Below are 23,483 nucleotides of genomic sequence, written 5' to 3'. Positions count from 1 at the left end.
CCTAGAGTACAGAGTTCAAGCAAGAGGGCAAATGACACACGTAAAAGGTGAGAGAATTAAGTCATTTCAACCATTGAGGAAATAGCTTTTAGATAAACTTTTTAGAAAATGATGTTTAATATTTACTCTCTATGCAGTGTCTCATGAAGTTAATGATGAAATAATAGCTTATTAATTAAATTTAAGTTTTTTCCCTTGAAATTTCATAAATTCAAAACCCTTTGTGATCCATAGAATTTTCCCTTTTTTCAGATAAAGGGTGATAACGGGTCCTGGTTATGTGCTCAGATTAAGATGAATCTTCTCAGTTCACATGACAAACACTGCTTTAAATTTTGTTTGAAATGTATAAGCATTGTTATATCACTATTTCTGTTGAGCAATATATTTGGGTTATTCTAAAATAAGTGGTTATCCCTGAATTTCCTTTAGATTACCATTCTTTTAGTTTTAGAACTTTAAAATTTTGAAACTACACATTTCATCAAAGTGATCACAGCTATAAAGACATTGTAGAAATATTGTCCTTAAGAAGATAGCATTTATGAAATGATATTTGCCAGTGTAACAGTTACTTCTCATTAAGTACAAAGATGATTTTTTTCAGCGTCTCTTCGAGGAAACTAGCATTGAAAATATTTTTGGATTTCATGTTCTGTGCAGGCTTTACAAACTGAGTTGAAGGCATGGGCTGACGTTTGTCTTTTATAATTAGAATATTTTAATTCTGTACGTTTTCTCTTTGTGTTATTAAAGTACTTTTCTAAAAGAGCTCTAAGGAACAATAACCTTGTTCTGTTGAGACTGTTTAATACACGTTTAATACATGGACAGGAAAAGGAGATGATGGGAGAATCGGGGGCAGAGGTGGGAGGTGGCTTACAGAAAGGTCCTTGCTGAGGGGGAAGGTACTCTGGAGGAACTGAAAGTCTGGTGGATAGAGCAATTGTAGTAAAACATTTGGAAGCTCCTGGTGTGTGTGGAGAAAGGCATGTGTCAGTCATATGGGAAATGTGGGCCAGATATGCAGGGTAGAGAGGTGGCTCTGTGAGCTTTCAAGCCACATTATGGAGAGTCTTGATGTGTGCTTACTCTGCAGTTGGAAGTTCTGTGAGCCTAAGAGTCATGTGATCTATCTTTTGCAGTGTCCTTTCCTGCTTGCCCTGGGCTTTCTGCTCATTTACCCGGGAGAAAATAGTACCTGGTTTTGCCACTCTGGGATAAGGGGGCTTCACATTTTTAAATGATGAGCCTTCTTTAATGATACAAGAGAGAATGGAAGACAAACTTTATTCTAACAATGTGCCTTTACTGATGAAGAAATGAAGGTACTGAGGTGGGGAAGTCTAATGTCTTAGAATTTTCTTTTCAGATGTACATTATAAAAAAATTATGTGAATCTGGGTGTGTTTAGTTCAGGTGTCACAGCAAAAATATGGTTATCAGGTTAAAGTAGTAACCAGGAAACTGGGTGCAGGGCTAAGGTGTTCTTAGGGAGACAAGCCAGGTTCAAGGACTCTTGTGGAAGGGTCAGAACAGTAGTTCTTTGAAGTGCTGCAGCAATTTTCCAGCTTCAGGGGGAAAAAAAAGCAGTTCCATAAATAACTAACTGGTGTCAGAGGATTATTGTAGAACTGCTTAACTTGTTGGAGAATAAACTTTCCAAGCGTGTTAGAAGCATTTACCCATAGATAATGGATATACTCCATTCAAATGATTGTTGGTCTGTTGATAAAAGCAGGTCTTGGAGGATTTCTACTTTTCAACGTTGGTGTAGCTCAAATATTTGTTGTGACAAGGGTGCATTTCTTTAAAATAGTTCTGTAATTCATGCTGTTTAAATTTTTTTTTTTAACGTTTATTTTTGAGACAGAGAGAGACAGAGCATGAATGGGGGGAGGGTCAGAGAGAGAGGGAGACACAGAATCTGAAACAGGCTCCAGGATCTGAGCCATCAGCACAGGGCCTGATGTGGGGCTCGAACTCACGGACCACGAGATCACGACCTCAGCCGAAGTCGGACGCTTAACCAACTGAGCCACCCAGGCGCCCCTCATGCTGTTTAATTTACACGATTCCTTCTATCACTTAGGCTGAAATATTGATGTTTGAACAACTTTGGTGAGAATTTGATGATTTTTCTCTCCCTGAACATTAAGCATGACTTTCTTCTTTTAAGGAAGAAAGTATATTTTTGGCTTAGGAAGAATGTTTTTTTGCTTGAATAGATTTATCAAAACAAGAAAGAAAGAAAGAAAAAGAAAGAAAGAAAGAAAGAAAACAACCCTCTGTACTTATAATAAATATTTGTAGGTGTAGATGTGTACAATTGAAGGAAACATTTTATTATAATACTCTTTTTAACAAATAGGGTTTGTGGTGTTCTGGAGAATATACAAAAATAAGTTAAAGTGCATATATCTTGTCTCAAAATAAGCGTCAAATAATTAAAACAATGTGATTTAGAAGAAGATAACTTTCGCAGACATAGAGATACAAATAGGTTCAAAAGTTACTGACTGAGGTTAGAGTGTAAGTTCTCTTCCTGCCCAATAAAACATCTTTTAAAATTTCCAGTTTCTTAACCTGTTGTCTCTTAAAAGATGCTGTCATAAAAGTGCCTGTGATAATGAACTCCTGCCCCTCGTATGTTCGGGAGGGATCTGACCACCTTTGGATGGGTCTATGTGAGAGGAGCAGTCTGGATACGAAGCAGGTCTGGCTTCGTATTTTGGCTATTGTTGCTTAGAATATTTCTAAAGCTCCTTCCTGTTTGCACTTTTCTGCCCGGGGTCTGGTAATGGGAACCCCTGTCTCAAATTCTGAGAAATGGCCCAATTATATGTAAAGATAGCCTCTTCAGAGACCAGTAACACCCTGTAAATCTTTGGAGATAGGGCTGAGCAGGCAGACTTTAGCTGACCTAGCTTACAAAGCAACAGAAGCTATATGTGTGGTAACCTGTCTAGCATGTCCAGCTGCTTTATTGCCTCACCCTTAATGGTTTACTTCTCATGATATAGATCATTGACCCTGAGAACTCGTAGCCCTTGGCTAAGTCCCTCAGATTCTGGTGTAACACATTTCTCAAATAGTTTGAACAGCACATGAAGCAAACACGTACTAATTTGAACTTCACCAACATCCTTGATAAAGAAATCAGCCCAGCAATTACTGGAGAAGATAAAATTGAAAGGGAACATGAATTTAGATGTGCTATTAGAAATATTCCTCTATATTTATTTGAACATAAGCATGAACAAAGGACCGTATCATGCCCATATTTTCTTACCTTACCCTGAACTTTTGTATGGGCTCAGGAGTTACAAGATTATGTTTCTTCAAAAATTGGTTTATAGTTCTGGTTTTTTCCTAAATTAGACTGATCTCACTCCATTTGTGATTCTTAAAGGATATTTAACATTGCCTTTTCTTTGAAGAATTTGTAGAGAGACATAGAATGTGGTGAATAATTAGCCATCAGAAAGTACCAAGCCTATGACATCGTTTTGAGACGAGGCTAACACAGAGGCTTTGTCTGGGTGTATATTTTAAGCAGCAAGTACTCTTGGACTGTTAGTAGTTTAGTCCCAGTGGATTCTTAACAAAATGTCGGCTGTTCCATTATCTTGTACAAATATTTGGCACTGGAATTCTCTTATTTACTAACTATAAGTAATATAATATTTTTAAACCTCCAATCACCAGGAAAGGAAAAATAAACAACTGACATAGAGATACTTAGCACTGAAAGCTTGCAGAGTTTAGTATTTGACAGGGTAGAGACTGGAGTTTATCATTTATCATTTCATGAATGTAGGCTTTTAATCAAACTTTTTGTTTGTTATAAGTGCTGGATATGTAGTGTGTAGATAGGAGTCAGAAGGCACCGTGTTTTAAAAATATTAAGATGTCCAGTAAAGTATGTTATATTTTGAAATTGTTTTCATTTGCAGGGAGGTGAATCTCAGGTTGTACTAATTTTCCAAGATAAGCGAATCTGACTTTTCTGGTTTTCAATATTTTGAATGTTTCTTAAGATAAAACGGCCTGAGTTTTTAGTTATAATTTTTTTTAGCTATAAATTAAGAGCGTAGCAGGTTAAAATAATTTTTACAGTGTCTATAATTTTTACTTTTCTCTCAGTGAAATATATTCTTACTGAAAGTGTTCTGTGATACTTGGCTGATTATCCTCTTGCTTGCACAGAGAAACTTATATGACAGTGTTCAAGGAAAACATTAGAATTTTGTTTTAATGTAAAAGTTATTTTCTAGTTGGTATTTATGTAGAAAAACAGTTTGGAAAATAAGTGCCTGGTTTATTTGTGGTAGGTTGGATCTAGGGCTTTTGGTTTCCTTTAGATACTGTATATCTCAGAGTCTTCTCTCTAAAGGTGGAAGGAATGAAGATAGAAGTTTTGCAGTAATAGAATATATTTTCTATAAGATGCTCTTAGTAATCAAAAATATTTTTTCCTCTATTTCTCACTGCTTATAAAACTTAAAACTCCCCAGGGGTGCCTGGGTGGCTCAGTTGGTTGAGCGCCGACTTTGTCTCAGGTCATGATCTCGCGGTCTGTGAGTTGGAGACCCGCGTCGGGCTCTGTGCTGACAGCTCAGAGCCTGGATGGAGCCTGCTTCGGATTTTGTGTCTCCCTCTCTCTCTGCCCCTCCCCCACTCATGCTCTGTCTCTCTCTGTCTCTCAAAAATAAATAAACGTTAGAATAAAATAAAATAAAATGTAATACTCTTCACATTTAAACACTCAATACATTGATTGCTTTTATGTTTTCATTAGACTGATCAAAGCTGGAAATGAAAATTTAAACATTACTCTCTTTTCCCAAAAGTGAAAATTATTTGGTATTTTATACAAAAATAAATACTACTTTCTTAGAAATTTTATTATTATTGATTGTTAACAGTAAAGAATTAAAGGTACAAAAATCACTTTCATTTATTAGTGCTTTCATAAAAGTTCCATTTAATGAACAGTTAAGCACTCATTGCCTACATGACTCGAGACTTCATTATAAAATTGTAAAATGTGAATAAGAATAAAAATTAATTTTACTATTGGAAAGAAGCTGATCTGACTGACTTAATAGAAGTTCAAAACATAAAAATAAGAGATGGAATTTCTGATATAACTTGTCAAGGATTTTACATAGCCAGTAAAACAGCATTTGTACCTTTAGCCATTATAGATGGACAAAAAAAGGACATTTTTTTTTTTTTTTGCCATCTTTAAAATTTTGAAATTATTGGCAGTCTTTTTTTTTCCAGCTGGGAAAGGTCAAAGATGGGAACATAGGTTTTTAGGTCATTCCCCATCAGTTCAAAGATAAGAAAAGTTTTATATAAACATATGTGAACATGTCCCTGTGTGCATGTGTGTTCATAAGTTGGGGGTCTATTAAATGGTAGATTGTGAGATATCGCTAACACCACCACCAATATCCCTAATATAATAACATGCTATGTGCCAGCCAGTATTGTATGTAAATTCTCCCAACCATACCATGAGGCTTCACTATTGTTATCTGCATTTTACAGATGAGGACACTGAGATCTAGAAAAGTGATTTGCCCAACTATTAAGTAGTAAAGCTGGGATCTGAATCTAGGATGTTTGACTTCAGAACCTGGGCTCTGAAAAACTTAGTGTTCTATTGCCTCTCACTTATGTGAGAATGTGCCTAGCTCCATTTTCTCTTTTTAAAAATAGCGTAATGATGCTCTTGCAATATTTTTTGAGAAGTAAATTATATAGTATAGCATTATATAATTGTATATTACATATTATATAATTATATAAATTATATAGCATGTAAATCTCTGGCACAGTAAATTATTTATGCATGCATATGTGTGTGTGTATGCACTCACATACACATATTTGCATAGCTATATTAGTATACTTGATTTTTTTACACACATTTAATATACTTTTGTGCACTTACAATGTTATATACTCATGTGACTTGAGTATACAAATATATCTCTCTCTCCAGCAAGTTAACTAAAACCAGGCCCCTCTCATTGAATGAAATTGCCCACAAAATAGAATTCTAAGCTTCATAATTTTTTGACTGAAATGAAATATCATGGAAAATAATCCAACTCACACTAATCTGAGAAGACTGTATGTGTGGTTTTAATGAGCAATGTTCCAGGAGAGATCCGAATTGCCAAACAGGATCTAGTAATACAGAGAGACCCCTGGGTTGGGTCTATAAATCACATTTAAGTATACACTTTTGTATTTTGTTGTAGCACTCCTATTTTAAGCTACTGAAGGTTCATTTAGCAAAAAGATGACAGCACCTGAGCATGAAGTTTCCATTTGCCACCCACCACCTTTAGTTCCAGTAACCGTGAAGTATAATTGGGCCACTTAAAATTCGCCGCCTGTTTGAAAAACGTTTTCTATGTAGAACATAGAAAATCCTGTCTCCAAGCTTCTTCTCTTTGGTGTCAGGGCTTCAGGGGGACTATTGTTTGTTTTAATTTTGCTTTTATTTGTATCAGAGTGCTTCATGCACATAACTTACAGTTAATTTCATTCTCAAGGCCTTATTACAAGAAATAGTAGTCTTACGCCATCTTCCACTCCTAAGTGGCAGCTGCTCTCAATTTTGTTTTCACAGATTCCCTTGGAATTTACTTCCCCATCTCTAAATCTCATATTTATGTAAATTCTCATTTTTAAAAATTTTTAGCTGTAATACTACCCACTGACTTCTTATGCTCAAGAACTTATTAAGATGGAGAACTGGTGCCCTTTCCTGCCCTCATGCCCCAACCTTTCATGCATACTTCCTATCATATCTCAACACGGACGTGTCATAACTCTGGATAGATCAGTGCTTAGGATTAGGACTATGTAAATACTATTCACAGCTGGGCCAGGAAAGTACTGGGCTTAATTTTTCTTTCTGGAATAATACTTTGTTTTTCTTGGAATTAATAACTCTATTTTCTATGTATTTCTGTGTAATTCAACTCTAAACTCCCTCTGGTATAACTGTTCTCTTTATATGTCCAAATATTTGGGGCATTCTATCAATTTTTTTTTTTAAGAAATCTCTCTCAGAACATTCTAGACATGCTCCAGTCTAGGCCCACTGAAGCTTTTGCATCATGGGCTATCCCTTTACTACCATTCTGGGATTTACTTTGTCTCTCTCTTATTTTAGATCCCCGTTTTTTGGATTCCAAGTCATTGCCATTTTCTGTTCAGTCTCTCATTTTAGGAAGCACATCTTTCAGTTGTTTGCTGAAGAGGAGACAAGTTTTTGAAGCCTATACGGCTAAAAATGGCTTTATTTGCCTTTTCATGATAATTTTGACTGCTATGGAATTATAGGTTAGAAATCATTTTTTCCCTAGAATGTTGAGGACATTCCTCCACTGCCCTTTTGCTTCCGGTATTCTACCGAGAAAGCCAATGCTTATTTTGGTTCGACTGGAGTTTTGAACCTTTGTGGAAAAGGTGTGTAAATTTGAACTTCAATTCTTTTTTTTAGTACAGTACTTTATCCTCTACTGTATCCAGTGTCCCTAGTCCTGACACTCTGTTTTACTGTCTCCAGACATGAATGAATATCCCCAACTTCCGTATGGGTGGGGTTGGGTAGTCACCCAGCTACCTGGTGTGGGGAAAGGGACCTGAGGGGTCTCACTTCTTCCTAAACAGGTTTGCAACAAGTCATTCTTTAGCTCTACCTTCATCCACTTTCAGTGGTATCCCAGCTGCCAATATCTGAGCATTTGGGGGACCCTGTTGTTTTCAAATTTCTCCACTAGGTTACGACTCAGCTTTTGGGGGACTGTTGATAAATTTGTACATTTCCAAACTATGCTTGTTGCTATCTCCTTTTCCTTTACCTCTGGGAATATACCTTTTTTAAAAAAAATGCCCCTCCCCCTTTTTTTAAGTGAAATTTCAGGAGGGAGAAGGGATAGGGACATGTATTTATTAATCTGCTTTCTTTAGGGGGAAATCCTGGGGTGGATGGTATCAGGGAACCAAATCATTTTTATAAATAAATGTTTTTTTAGGAAAGGACTTCCTTGAGATTTTACTATTTTGTCTGTATACATATAATGAGATGAAATAACCTTTAATAGGGAGGAATAACTCTCCTTTGTTTCTCTTGGGGGATGCATTTACCCACAAGTCACCAAGGGCTTAAATAGGAAGGTGGGATTTGATGTCCTTCTCTTCCTCCTCAAATATTTCCAGTGGACAAAGGGAGTGGTTAACCCTATGCCATTCTTCCCATATTGTGGATATTGTGGCCAATCTTAGTTTAAAATAACAACTTGATTTCAGTCCTTTTTAAAGAGAAGTTGGGTTCCCCACCCACTACTTCCTCCTTGGCTTCCTAATAGAGATGTTTGGAAAAATACCAGCTATATTCGCATTAGATAGGGATTTCAGTAAAGATTTTGTCAAATAGCTTGTAGGATTAGACATCCTTTAGTGGGAGTGCCGCTGATAAAAGGAAATGAATCATGTTATTCACCATCCTCCTCTGATCCTAGCACATCTACTCAAGAAATAGGCCTTGAGTACATGCACTATCCCAGTCAGTATGTTAAGTATTTAAGCCAGAATGATACGTCTTGTCCTCATTGAGTTTATACTCTACTAGGTGCTATGGTACGGTTACTAATAGCTGCTATTTAGGGAGTGTTTACAACCCAAGAACACTTTACCTGATTGAATCCTTAGCACAACACCGCAAGGTTATTTTTAACATTCTCATTTTACAAATGAGGAAACTGAGGCTTAGTGGTTTGCCCACATTCATCCAATTGATACGTACATGAGCCAGAATCTGGAGGCCAAGTCTATTTTATTTCAGATCCCATGTTCTTCTCATTTGTCTCGTTTAGAAAGAGTCAACAAAGCAACTTCACATACAGTGTTTTATTTGATCTTCTTTTATCTAACCTAGGGAGGGCTCTCAGTTCTTAGCTGACAGTAATTACCCTCAGCCTGAGAGATTTGGTTAAAAAAAGTCACTAATTAATTGCATATTTTGGGGTGTGTGTCCTATTGCCCGCTTGCCTTATTTGATGCAGTTTTCTTTTTTTCATGAACATATGCTGAGAGATAAAGCTTATCCATAGAACACAAATTTTGGTTGAGTTACAGTAGATGAACTTAGCTATTTTAAGGAACTCTGTATTGGATCAGGTTTAAAGCAAATAAAATAGTTTGTCATGCAAATGATCGCATTCTGAATTTTTTTTTTTTTTTTTTTTTGTATAAACACACAGCTTCACATTCTTCATTTGTCGAAAATGTTCAGTTGTTGGTAGCTGAGGAAAGCTCCTCTCATTTAGCTTCATTAAATCGTCCCAATTGTTTAAAGGCACACCGGATTATCATATAGTAACCCACAAAAAAAGACCATAGTAAAACAGAAAGGCAACATTTAAAATTTCTTTAAATGTGTAAGCAGAAGTCAAGGGGAGTCAAACATCAACAGGAAACAGTTCGAATTAGAGAATCTCAAGGAAATCTGAAATTGGTCTTTTTCATTGGTAAACTATTATTCCCACCAAACATTTATTGACTAGTTGCTGTGTGACAGGTACTGCTCAGGTACGGGGCATAAGATAATGTTTAAGAACAAGATCCCTGCCAGGGGCACTTGGCTGACTCCGTCCATTAAGCGTCCAACGCTTGGTTTCTGCTCAGGTAATGATCTGAGGGTTCGTGGGTTCGAGCCCCATGTTGGGCTCCTTGCTGACAGTGCGGGGCCTGCTTGAGATTCTCTCTTTCCCTCTCTCTCTGTCCCTCACCTGCTTGTGCTCTATCTCTCTCTCTCAAAATAAACAAACTTAAAAAAAAAAAAAAAAAGAACTAGATCCCTGCCAGGCAGAACCAATAATCAAATAGTTAATGAGCACTGTGTCTTATGTGTGAAGCACCTCACTGGTTTAAAAGCCAAAGCCTCTGAGGCCTGATGTACCACAGTGGGAACCCTGCCATACATGGAGGGAAGGAGAAAAGCAAAGTGGTAAAGAACGAGAGAGGAAATGCTGGAGAACCATAATGAGGAAAAAAACGGGTCACGTTGTAGGTAATGCACTTCCTCTACGGCAAGGAAGGACAAGTCAATATTGGATTGCATTTCACACACTGGTTCAGAATAACATTTGTATAATGTTTTGCAAATTTAAAATGAAAACATTTTTCAAACCACCCTCCCATCAACCTTGATGATAATAGCAAAGAAGGCTTTATTTCCTCTTGACCATACAGATGAGCAAACTGAAGTCAGGCCAGTTTAATGATTTGCCAGAGGTCACAGAGTGTGTTCAGATCTGGGTTTGAACTTCCGTCTTCCGACTCCAAATTCTGAGCTCTTCTCAAGTTTCAGGAAGGAGATGAGAGTAGCTGGTTGGTCTGCAAACTAGATTGGCGCAGACCACCTCACCCAGGCGTGTGCAGGGGGATGGTAGATGTAGACGTTCAGGAGAGACACAGGCTAACGCCGTCAGGGGAGATATGCACATGTTCCCAATACTGTCGAGGACAATGGAGGGCTTTTTAGTGAAATGTGACACGTATGTGCACTTCATACCATAGCAAAGGTCAGCAGGAGCCATTGCTTTATTCTTTGCTACCTTTGTTCTGTTGAAATTATGGATTAGCAGATGCCTCACTCAGGTCCAGCCCTTAAACAAAATACTGGCAGAGGGATTCTCTGGTCAATAGTCAATCTGAAGATGACCATCTAAGACTCAGAGCTCACCGAAAAAGAAAAAGTAGGAGTAAATGGGGTTGATCTCTCTTTGTTGTGTTCACAATGGATTTGGCATTTAACATTTTCCTTGGAATTAGAAGACTAGATGTGTGAGGCCAATACAATGACAACAAAGCAAAGGCATCTGACCATGAGGCTGCAACGTTGTTTGTAAAAAAAAAAAAACAACAACATATATATGTATAATTTGAATTAAATTTTAGATTTAATTTAGTTCAAGGAGGTTTTACAATGTTGATGAAATGTGCGTTTTCAATCTGAAGCTGAAATAAATCTTTGCTCCCGAGTATAAGTAGAATAAAGACAGAAGTATTGTTTTATATGAAAGAACTTGCATCCAGTGACATCACTGGAAATCTGAAAAGATAAAATAATTTTAGAGTTTTCCCAGAGTTAAAGCAGTGTCCAACTTATGTGGACTTCTTCTTTCTCATGATAGATAATCTCAGTTTTGAGTTTTTAATAAGCGATTGTTTTAGTTATATAGGCTTTATTTATGTATTCCTGGAGATGCTTAGGTCATCATGTTGCTAGCCCATTGTAATGCTCACCATAAGAAATCAGAGGTGCTGGCGTGTGAGTAGTTACTACACTGTTTGGATCCATAGGCCTGGCACAGTTACCCAGGTATTACAAGTATTGCTTACATCTGGGCACTTTGCCCTGGGTTCTGTGCTTGGGGCCCTTCTGCTGGCCCTTCACTGGCCAGTGACTCCAGGAGGCAAGAAACAAGAGAAGCGACTCAAGTGGAATTTAAAAGGATATAAAATCAATCCAGAAATCTGCCTGGTGATCTGCAAGGCAAAGTAAGGTTATCTCCTGACAAGCAACAGTGTCCATGTCTATGTTTTATTTTAGAGATGTCTTGCTTTTCAGGGCTGCTTTGGTCTTCATTGTAACCTAACATCAATTTTGAAAAGAGTTTAGATTACGGATTTGAGAAAACAAGAATATCCCATGGTATAATTTTTCTCTAGAGTCTTACTCTCTTGCAGGGTCTTCTAAAACGTAGAAAAAATTGATCTAGTATACAATTATTGAATATTTGCTCTTTGTAACATAAGGGGAAAATGTAGTATTGTTTGTGTCTAGAAATCTCTTAAGTAAGCCATGAAAGAGAGTTTACAGAAAAACTGACTTAGAGTACTGTGTTCACAAACTTTCTTCTGATCATCATTGTAAGGCTAAAATCTTTAAAGTAAGGCAATGAGATTTGAGTAGATTGATGCTGACCAGGAGTACTGCATATATTGAAAACAAAAGTGCTAAAATGGAATACCTGAACAAATATCACTTTATCTTTTGAACCAATTTTTATTTTCAAACCATGTTATGATCTACGAGATTATGCAGCTACATATTCTTTATTTTTTTATATGAAAGAAGCAAATTAAAACTAGTAGCAGTGACTGATGTCTTTAAATAACAGGGATATATCCTGGAAGTAGTAGAAAATCAGCTCAGTTTTCGAGATTTCTTATTTCCTCCTCCCCTTTCTTGGCAAAAATGATGAGCAAAGAAGCTCAGTGCTCAAGTGTTGATGGCTCACAATCCTGTATCAGCCCATCCCTGCTACCATGCTAGCTCAGCAATTGTTTTATTTAGCAATTTTTTTTGTTATCACACCTTTGCTTTCCTGCAGGTCGTTTTTTACAAAACAGCCAGAATTATGTTTTTATAATGTACGTCAGATCTTGTCACATGCCGCTGGATTTTGATTACACTTTGAATAAAAGCCAAAATCCTTTTTACTGCCCATGAAGATCTGGCTCTTTATGCTCCTCATCGTGGTCTACTTACACTCCCTGTACCCACCCTGCCTCCTTCTGTACTCCAGTTACCAGGGAATTTTTAACGAAGTAGCGTGCTCAGATAGGTGACCTTGCACTTAATAGTTCCCCTTCCTGGATTGCTTTTCCACGAATCTTATCAGCATTGCCTTCTTGTCATTACTGACTCTTCCTAAAAATCACCTTCCTAGAGATCACCCAGTCCAAGGCAGCTCCCAGTCTCTTACAGTGATATCACTCTGCTTTGTTTTCATTTATTCTATTATATAACAAATCTTTATTGAGCACCTGCTTTGTAACAAGGGACACAGTAAAGTTCCTGCCCGTAAGGGAAATGTCATTCCAGTAACGGGGGTTAATCACTAATCATCACTACCGGGGACCCCCCACCCTGACCCAGTGACGTAAGATGCAGAAAGCGCTGGTATTGTTTTATTTCTGCTGGAATTTAGTGAAGAGAGCTTTTAGACAGCCCTTTCTTTCTCACACTTTTACCTCCTATTTCTGCAATGGTACCTCCACAATGGGAGAGGTGTCGAGGTATGGCTTAAGGGACACAACTGCGAGGGTCTTAGCCCTCCAGAATTCGCTGTACACATTCTTGAGCAAATCGCACTGCCTACTTTCTGCATTATTTTCTCACTTATAAAATGAGGTAGTCCTATCCATTTCACAAGGTGTTTGAGTGAATTCATCATGAAAGTACTTGATAAAATAGAGCACCAGCCAAACGGCCCATGTACGTGAGTTGTTGGACGTTGTCTGCAGATTTCTCTAAATTTGCTGACACGTCTCCCATCTACTCCCAAGGGAGCTTCTTGACTATATGCCTCTGTTTTCTTGTCCACTGGATAAACAATGCTGAATAATATTTAGCTTGTGTCTAATGACTGCATCTCGTTTTGATTCTATCCTAACAGCATTAACTGTTTGTTCTCCTACAGTACTTTGGAAGTTTGCTCGTCATTTTCTGTGTGGAACTGGCTTGCGGTGTTTGGACGTACGAACAGGAGATTATGGTGAGTTCAAAGTGGGATACAGTTACAATCTGGACAATCTCTAGTGCAGACTTCTAAATCACATACTTTGGAGTTATTTAGGCACATGATTATTAATTTGAATGTTTATACTATATGATAACAATGATGGTCCCAATACCTCTGAAAATTAACATTTTCTTGTCTGTGTCTAAAGCATAGTTCCAAATCATAATTTGTAATGTTTTATTTGCTGTACTATATGTCTTTAATTCCACAGGTTGCTTAAACATGGATACAACAGACTACAAATAATAGGTGTCCTAAAATAATTGTGCCAACTTCTGAGTGTGTAATAGGAAAGATTTGTGTTTGCAACAGGATCTGGGAGAGCTTGGAAATCTACATGTAAGCCTCAGAAAATGCCCACTGCAGCTGTATGCTGATGAATAGGAAGCATGCAGCTTCTATTCGCAACAAGCTGAGCCATCTTCTACTTTAAGAATTATATTTGAGGAGTTGCTGTGTGTTTACTTCAGCCTAGAAACACTCTGCTAGTTTGAGACTTGGCTACCTGAAAACAGCTCTGAAGCATTTTTTTTCTTTCATTTTATCAACTGAAACAAACTTTTATAGCTATGAATGAGAGAAGGAACAAGGGTCAGAGTCTCTGTCTTCAGATTTTACCAGTCTTGCTTGGTTAATCACTTGCTCCTCACCCTTGCACAACACTAGGCATTATTACTTTTTTAACGTTTGCCCACGTCATTGATGAAAATTGGTGCGTTTATCGCCAATGAGGTTGAACATCTCTGCATATTTGATTGCTGGCTGTTTTCATGGTGGCAGGCCAGATTTTTCCACTGCGAGCATCTTGGAGTAATTCTGTTTCAGGAAGATGATGTTTTTCAACAAGTAGTCCTTGGACTGTCTACAGCAGGAGTCACCCAGGGCAGTCTTTAAAATGCACATTATAGGGCACTAGGCCAGAATAGAGGGGAAAGCAGAGGAAGAAACGGCAGGCACCAGGCATCCACATTTGTGACAAGTTCCCCAGGTGAATCCTCAACATTTTAACATTTAAGAGCTTTTAAAAAGAGAGAGGTTATTTTGTATTTATTTCAGAGAGGCATTTCAGCAGTTGTGTAATAAAATAGACGTGTTTTGGTACCGATACAGTTGTTGAAGATTCTGTGGTGAATCTGTTACTGTCCTGTGAGACTGTTTTGAATCCTAAGCGGTAATTAGAGACTAATGGGTCCTTTGCATATGCTAATTTGCATGTAAACGATGTTTGGCACAACCGCCTCTCTGAACCCCTCCGAAAACAGTAGTGCTTCCCCTGTCTGACAGCTCTTAGTAAGAAGAGAGAATTTACGATGATTTTTTTTTTTCTGTTAAAAATTGAAAAGTCAGGGCAGGTTCTAACTAATTTTAAGAAAGTTAGAAACTTTCTTTAAAACGAAATCTCCTATTAAAATAGGAATGTTCTTGCTGTCTTTGAGAATCACGTTTTCACTCCATCCCTAGAAACATTGTATATTTAGGGGAGTGAAAGAGTAGTTCTTCCAGACTCAGTTTCTATGCTTTATTGATAAAGAGATGTTCTCTTCCAATTTTTTTCTTTCTTCCCAAGATACATATATCTTCTTGACATTCAAGCAATAGATAGTAGTTGTATAATTAACCTCTGATCCCGTCAGCTCAGCTTTTGATCATGTTCTTTTTGATAATTAAAGGTTTTTAGAAATAAGTTTGCTCTCTATGGATTTTAAAATGGTTTGTATAGTTTTTATGTCATACTAATATTTGATAAATCTCCCAAGTTATAACAAATATGAAATGAATTAATTTAAGGTATGTGAAAGTAACTGTTTTGATTCTAATATAATCTAATTCTAGAAGATACTTTCTTCTGTTGTGTTAAGGGACAATCGCCACATACCTTCTTGGTGTCATAGTGGTACTATATGGATGCACACCGCCATTTCAGTTGAGTGCGTACATCACTGTTTGCTTATTCAAATCTTCCCCACTAAGTCATCATGATAGAGCAGGGGTTGTTTGGGCTGTTTAAAAGAGAAACGTGGAAAATGGTTCTTTGGAAAAAAAGTTTGTCAGAATTTTTTTTATTGCTTTTGCTCTAATAGCAGTGTGAAAGAAAAGTGCCATTATTATTAGCTGCCAAATTTTGCAGAACCCAGCCTTTGCATAGAATGGGCTTTGTGCTCTTAGCTGTTCCATGCAAGGAGCCAATAACTGTGTGTTTTCCTTTATGGCCAAATCACAGTATGTTGTGCCAGAACCTCAGTGATCTCTGTTTCTTGCCATATTTGGTCTCAGATTGATTGTGGTCACAAGAGGGAAACAACTTATATTTATTTTGTAAAATAAAATTTAAAATAAGACTATTCTGATAACCAAATCAAGAGATTTGACGTCAGTCTGTTTCCCTGTTATTTCTGTTGCTTATACATAGTTACCTCCTATTCGTTCTTTCTCTAGAAAAATCAATAATATTAACTGTTTCAGATTACAAATTTCTAGAGAATTTATTTCCTTTCTATGTATATTATGTTCAAAAGCATATGAAATAATAACTTATAGTGAGTAGCCTGAGTTTTGGTTTAGTTACCTGAAATATGTCGAAACCGTGCGAACATGGAGTATACCTGGTCAGACCATTTTTCGGGGGGAACAGAGTTGTGTGCCCCAGTGTTGGCATGTTTCCTTTTATATGCACATTTCCAAGTATTAAAAAAGAAAAGTAACAAAGGAAAACAATGAAGAATTTCTGTGGTCAGGAATTTTGAAACTACTTCTATTGGTATTACTGTCTTTTAAAAATAAGATTTCAAAACAGTCCTAATCTTGAGTTAGCGTCAAGCTCGTTTGGCTAAATTTGGCCTGTATTACCTGATAGATCGGATATGGATATCTGTCCAGTTTCCCAGTTACGTATTGTAAACCTAATACCACATGTGTGGTGAGGCTATGATGTGTATGCATCAGTTTCTCCCCTGGCATTGTAGATAAAGCACTGCATGATATGCTGACTAGGTTTCTGGCCAACTGTTGGATTGTGTACCTGAAGCTGTCATGATTAAACACTCTGTTAAGGGAGACTGTGCTAGGTGACTGGGGGCAAGAAGCACAAAAAGCGCTTTAATCTGAGAGGTTTTCTTTCTAAAATTCTAGCATGCACCCGAAACCCAATGTTTGGAAAGATAGTTACACACTTAATCCATAGTGAAGCTTGACTTGAGCTGAATTCTTTTCCTTCTTAATTCTTATCCCATTATTTTAGTGCTATAACCTGCAGTCACTTCAAAGACCAACTCCATAGCATTCTGAAATCAAATCAGAGGACTTTTCTGGGCAAAGATCATTTGTTATGAGGAGCTCTTTAGCTGGATCTGTAGGATATACAGTAAACTGCTTGTTTTGTGACTTTCTAATGCTTGATATTAGCATTAAATGATTTTGCTTTTCTTTCCCTTGCTTAATGTAAGGAACTTCCTCATTTACTGCAAACATCTACACATAGAGATTGTTTAATACGTAGCTAATAACCTTGAGCTTAATTTAGGCCACAAATATAAGTTTAAAATAGCATCTGTTAATTGCAATACATTCCAAGTATGTGTATGAGTCTGTGAGTGATTGTATTTATGAATATGTGAACGTTTGTGTTCCTGTATGTGTGTGTTTGTGTGTTCCAGCTGTTGATATTTTGTTTGTTATCTCCAGGTTCCAGTACAGTGGTCAGACATGGTCACTTTGAAAGCCAGAATGACAAATTATGGCTTACCTAGATACCGGTGGCTTACCCACGCTTGGAATTTTTTCCAGAGAGAGGTAAGTGCTACAGTGTCTGAGGCAGAGGGTATGGAATAAATGGCACACTTTCAAAACAAATGTTCAAAGCTTTGGCTTTGGTCATTTTCTCTGTGCTGAAAAGTAAAGCCTATGATTCAGTTACCCTGGGTGGAATTCTTTACTGAGAAATACCTTAAGTAACTCCATGCCCTTCTTTTCTTCCTGTGTGTACCATTTTTCCCTTCATTTCACATGCTTCACATATATTTTAAGAATTTCTTAAGAGCCATGTTGCTAACCTACTGTGAAGTTTTATGAGAGTTTCTTGATATATATCCAAGTTTTATTTGAATACATAATTTTTCACGACCTTTAGGGCTGTCTTTATTTTTAAACAGTTAATTTTTTAAAAAATAATGGTTCTTATTGGGGAATTAAGCATCAGTATATCATTGAGAACATAAGCTTTGGGGCACCTGGGTGGCTCAGCCGGTTAATCGAACGTCTCTTGATTTCAGCTCAGGTCATGATGTTGCAGTTCATGGGAAGGAGCCCTGTGTCAGGCTGTGTGCTGACAGCATGGAGTCTGCTTGGGATTCTCTCTCTCTCTCTCTCTCTCTCTTTCCCCCTCCCTCATGCTCTCTCTCTCTCAAAATAAAGAAATAAACAATTTTTTTAAGAAGCATGAGCTTTCTAGTCAGATCTTGGTTCAGATTCTGGCTCTGCTCCTTAATATTACATGAGCTTCTCTCATTTACTTAACTTCTTTAGCCTCAGTCTCCTCACCTGTAAAATAGGGATAATAAAATGACCTGCCTCCTTGGATTGTTGAGAAGAATAAATGGGATCTTAAGCTTGATCTCATTTAGCTCAAGGTTATTAACTATAGCATTACAAAGCACAGACGCTTTCAGCTTTTCTTACCTAACTTCCATAAAGCCCCATAGATATCATCTTCTCAAACACAGACTATATTTAGATGCTTAAAATTCGGTGACTTGAAGTTAACCGCTGATTTTGCTTCAAACCAAGCTCTCTGCCCACGCAGTTTTCTTGTGATTGGAGATGCTGGGGTGACCAAGTATACCTGTTTCCTTTCATTTCCTTTAGAGCTGGGCCACAACTCATGTGAGAGGCAGCGTCTTCCATGATAGATATCCAGCTTTCTGCTCAGTTCCTCTGTCTGGAATATGGGCAGAGGTTCAAGTACAGGATAATCTCCAAATTTGGCTCCTTGTGTCACAGTTGTCGAGATGGTGAAAATTATCATAGTGACACAGATTTCCTATTTATTTAAATGCTTCCTGACTTTGTTTGTTTACTGTTCATTTGTACTAAAGGCAACGTGAAGGGAAAAAAGGTGAGGCCTTAGGGAATTTATGTTAAGATGTGTTCAGCTACTGCCCTGGGTGGAAGCTGTCCAGAGCTCCTTATGTTCTGGGATTTCTGATGTAGACCAAGATAAAACAGGCTAGAAAGCAAGGTGAGTTTTTTCCCAGTGGCACAAAGAGGGGCTTTACTTAGGTAGACGAAGTAATGATAGTACATGTTTTTAGCTTTGTTGCCTGGTAAGTTCCCTCCTCTGTATCATAGGCCCAGTTCACCCGAAAGGAGATGGCAAAGATCTCTGGGCACCCCGAAAGAGTCTTTTAAAGTCCCTATGTGTTAGTTTGCTAGGGCTATGGCCATAATAAGTTACCACTGGGGGCTTGAATAACAGAAATGCGTCGTCTCACCGTTTGGAAGGCTGGAAGTCTGAGATCGAGGGGTGCAGGGGTGACTTCTTCTGAGGCCTCTCTCCCAGGCTTGTAGACAGCAGTCTTTTCCCTGTGTCTTCACATCGTCTTCCTTTTGTATGTATCTGTGTTCAGATTTCCCCTTCTTATATGGATGTAAGTCATATGGGAGTAGATCCCGCCTTTATGACCTTCTTTTAATTTAATTACACCTGTAAAGGTCCTATCTCCAAATGTGGTCACATTTTGGGGTGAATTTTGGGAAGGGAGAACACATTTCAGCCCATAACACCCCTCTCCCAAAATAAATTGTAGAGCTAAAAGTGACCTGGTGGGGCCCCAGTTTTTCTGACCCTCATTCAGTGCAGTTCTATGCATGTACCTCATTTTAGTGGACTCTCACTCAAGCCTTAGTGATCTTTATTTCATATATTTTTTAAAAACTCATTTTTAAAGGTGTATTTACTTATTTATTTTAACTTAATGGTTGGAGTACAGGCTTTGGAATAAATAGGCTCCTGCCACATACTGGTCTCTGCAAGTTACTTGGCCCGTCGGAACCTTTCTTTATATGTAAAGTGGTGGTGGTATTTTCCAGTTTCACAGGATGCTAGCAAGAGTGGCCCTCTCTCAATGATGCGGTTTTAAAGGTGGTGAGAAAACCGTGAGAAGAGGTAGACCAGTCGTGCCTAGTGTCGTGGAGGGACCACTTAGGGGAGTTCTCAGGGAAAATTTCATTACCGATTTAGTATCTCCTGTTGACAAAGAAAAACAACTATGTAAAAAGAAAAAAAAATGACTCAGTGACTTATTAATATTAAAAAATATATCTGGCACTGAGCATGGTATGCTTCAGTTATTTGGAAAAGTCATTTCTGTGGAGCACCTCATTTCCTGACCAGGCCAGATAAATGGGCTGTTCTATTGTGGACGGAGCTTGAGTTCCAAGAACTGTACTTGTGTCGTCAACATAGAAAAACACATGTCCTTAGGAAACGAGAGAAGTGGGTTTTCTCTGAGTGCAAGAATTGAAAAAGCCTGCCTTGGAAATATAGTAGTTTATGATTTTTAGAAAGTGAAGTCTTTTTACTACGTATGTTTTTTATGGATACTCAAGGCCTTTTGTAAAATATATGATGTCAAATTATGTTTGACTTAATTTATGATGTTTATGGTATATCTGTAGCTTTTAGAACAAGTTTATAAAAGGAAAGTACTAAAAATATAAAAAATGTTTCTCAGAAAATTTTAGTATTACTCGTGGCATCAGTAATTCATCATTTACAATAGTCTGAAGATTTTTTTTTAATTAGTTACTTAGGCAAAAGGAAAAGTGTAAAATGGTTTTTAGTATTTTCCTTGTTTCATTTTACACGAGAAGTTCAGAATTCCTCATAGATGATTTTAGTTGGATTTTGAATGCTGGATTGTGCTAGTTTATGATACGGTGTTAATCCTGCACACAGATTGGTCTGTTGGGCTACATAATTTGCAGAGCCAGTCACTCTTGGCAAAGTTCTTTTCAGTGATTGCCAGGAGTCCTTGTTTTTGACCGTAGGGAAGAGTAACTCCCTCTATCCAAGGGCAGAAAATTATCATAGTTAATTATTCTGAATCTAATCTACATATATCCTTAAGCAGTGTTTCTAAACTTTCACCAGAAAAAGTTTTTGCTAATCCTTGGTGAAATCAGATAAAAAGAAACAAAAGACAACAGTAATTTTCCTTCAATCCAATTTTATTCAAACTAAAGGCATATCATTTCTTCTGAGATCATGGTGCTAGAATATGATACTTTATTTCAAGATTCTCATTCAGTTAAATAAAAATTTGTTGTCCAAACCTGTGTTTATGTTTTGAAAAATTTTTGAAAATTTAGTGGTTAATCAATCCAAGTTGGGTAATCTTTGTGATGTGGACTTTTGGTCAACAACTCTTTCTACAGAGATAATGGAAACTTGTAATTTAATGTCTGAAAATATTAAGCAGTTATATTAGTTAAACCAGGTGATATGCAAATAGATGGATCAACTGTTCTTTAGTAGCTAAAGTTTTAATGGTAAACATAGGATTCTTGCTAATGATTTTGTTACTGTGAATGTTCAGTCTGCTGCTGAATGATCACTTATGGAGGGCCATACAGTTGTGGAGAGATTCAGCCATGCCTGATCTGTCTGCATGTGTTATGAGCATTATTGTTCGAAGTGTTCCATTATAGGGTCCTTGGCCGCATTTTTGTCGTCAACATAGAATGTACACACATCGTTAGGTAATGAGAGAGGTGAGTTTGGCTCTGGGTACAAAAATTTAAGAAATCTAACGTTTAATCTTCTGTAAGTTAAGAAAATATTTTTGCAGTTGCTGAGCCTGACCAGTCATTCTTTTGCAGTTTAAATGCTGTGGGGTGGTGTACTTCACCGACTGGCTGGAAATGACAGAGATGGACTGGCCCCCAGATTCCTGTTGTGTTAGGGAATTCCCAGGATGTTCCAAACAGGCCCACCAGGAAGATCTCAGTGACCTTTATCAAGAGGTAAGGCCATATGTTGTGAACTTATCATGCATACAAGATTTCTTATAATGACTTTTAGGTAGAGAATCAACAATTTGCCAATGAAATTTTCCTCTTCTATCTAAATATAAAGGCCCTTAAAATTATTCTCTAATTTGTGGAGAAACAGGATAGCACTAAAAATCAGTATAAAATCATCATGTGTTAACAAAGGAAATCGGTGGGGGGTAGGGGGTGCCTGGGTGGCTCAATCAGTTAAGCGTCCAACTTCGGCTTAGATCATGATCTCGTGGTTTGTGAATTCAAGCCCTGCACCAGGCTCTGCGTTGACAGCTCAGAGCCTGGACCCAGCTTCAGATTCTGTGTCTTCCTCTCTCTCTGCCCCTCCCCTGCTCACACTCTGTCTCTCTCAAAAATAAATAAACATTAAAAAAGAAGTTAAACAAAAAAGGAATTGGGGAAGACTAGATTTAGAATCAATTGGATTTTAAACCGTATTGTCTAGAACCAAGTTCTCTTGCCTCCTAGGGATCCTTTGGAAACAGGTGCATGCGGAGTGTATAAAGAACTCTGAATATTTCAGAAGACAAGGTTCGGAGTTCTTGAACAGACTATGTATTTTAGGTCCTCCACAGAGATGAAAACATATGTAGGGAAAAAAAATCCCACTCTCCAGGGAAAACGTTGTCCTCTACTCTTCAGTTCCCCCTACTGGCTAATGATCAGCGATATTAGTTTTAGTTAGCTGATTTAAAGAAATTAGATGCTCACTGGGTTTAAAATCAATCCTCACATGCCCAAGAAAGTTGCCTATCTGCGTTTTCTGGGAAAAATTTTCAGAATAACCAGTTATTCCTTTGTTAGCAGAAGCTTTCCTATTCCTTCCTTTGTAGTGGTGATTTTCAAACTTTGTTAGCAGTAGAATCTTAATTCAAATTAAAATCTAGAACTATACCATCCAGTACAGTCACCAATAGCTACATGTGGCTATTAAAATTAAAATTAAATTAAATTAAAATTTCATTTTGTTAGTTCAAATAGCTACATTTCAAATGCTTAAAAGCCACTTGAGACTTGCAGCTTCAGTATTAGACAATGCAGATATAAGACATTTCCACATTATGGAAAATTTTATTGCAGCCTTGATCTAGAGTGGAAACTCAAAATGTAAATCAGATGGCAGGGAGGGTGCTCAGGCTGAGGGGCTGGGATTATTTCCCAATAACATCTCCAGTCAAGCATCTGGGTATCCAAAAGCACCATTGAAAACCTCCGGCTTACCATAAAGCATGGTGATAAAGAGCAAAACTTTTTTTAAAACAGAACATCCAGATTTATATATATATTTATGTATTTCAAAACAGTAATCTTAAGAGGCTATATGTCTTTCCCTAAAAATCCTATTGTTCAAAACATCTTTTAGGCTGCCAAAGTCAATTGTAGAGATGCACAAAAATCAGTTTCATTAGTTTATGGTGTAAATTAACTTATTTGAGAAAAATGGCGGATTACCTCCACAAATGATCCATTGTATTTATAGCTTACGTATAAGTAGCTTTTGGCTGTTAAAGAATTCATCTCAGAGGACAAGACTATGCCACATTAAGCATATCCAAAATAAAGTGCTTTGGGCCCTAAAGTGCCACGAAGAAGTGTGCCAAGGATTTTTTTAAGAGATTTAGAATTGTATTTGTTTCCTAGGGCTGCTGTAATAAAGTACCTCAAAGTGAGTGGCTTAAACAGGAGATACTTATTGTTTCATGGTTCTGAAAGCTAGAAAGCTTGAGATCAAGGTGTCAGGAAGGTTGGTTCCTTCTGAGGGGTGTGAGGAAGAATCTGTTCTATGTCCTTCCCTCAGCT

General features: G+C 37.5%; 1 protein-coding gene across 1 annotated transcript in view; it reads left to right on the top strand.

Moving 5' to 3' along the window:
• The window catches only part of TSPAN12 (tetraspanin 12), a 71,129-nt gene that overhangs the window by 22,152 nt on the left and 25,494 nt on the right, over positions 1-23,483 (top strand). The window contains exons 6-8 of the mRNA XM_049641737.1: positions 13,524-13,598; positions 17,307-17,414; positions 21,501-21,644. Coding sequence (XP_049497694.1) covers positions 13,524-13,598; positions 17,307-17,414; positions 21,501-21,644 — 327 coding nt within the window. The remainder of the gene's footprint in view (positions 1-13,523; positions 13,599-17,306; positions 17,415-21,500; positions 21,645-23,483) is intronic.

The sequence above is a fragment of the Panthera uncia genome, chromosome A2, assembly GCF_023721935.1.
Source record: "Panthera uncia isolate 11264 chromosome A2, Puncia_PCG_1.0, whole genome shotgun sequence".
Classification (NCBI taxonomy): domain Eukaryota; kingdom Metazoa; phylum Chordata; class Mammalia; order Carnivora; family Felidae; genus Panthera; species Panthera uncia.
This window is presented reverse-complemented; position numbering and strand designations above follow the sequence as displayed.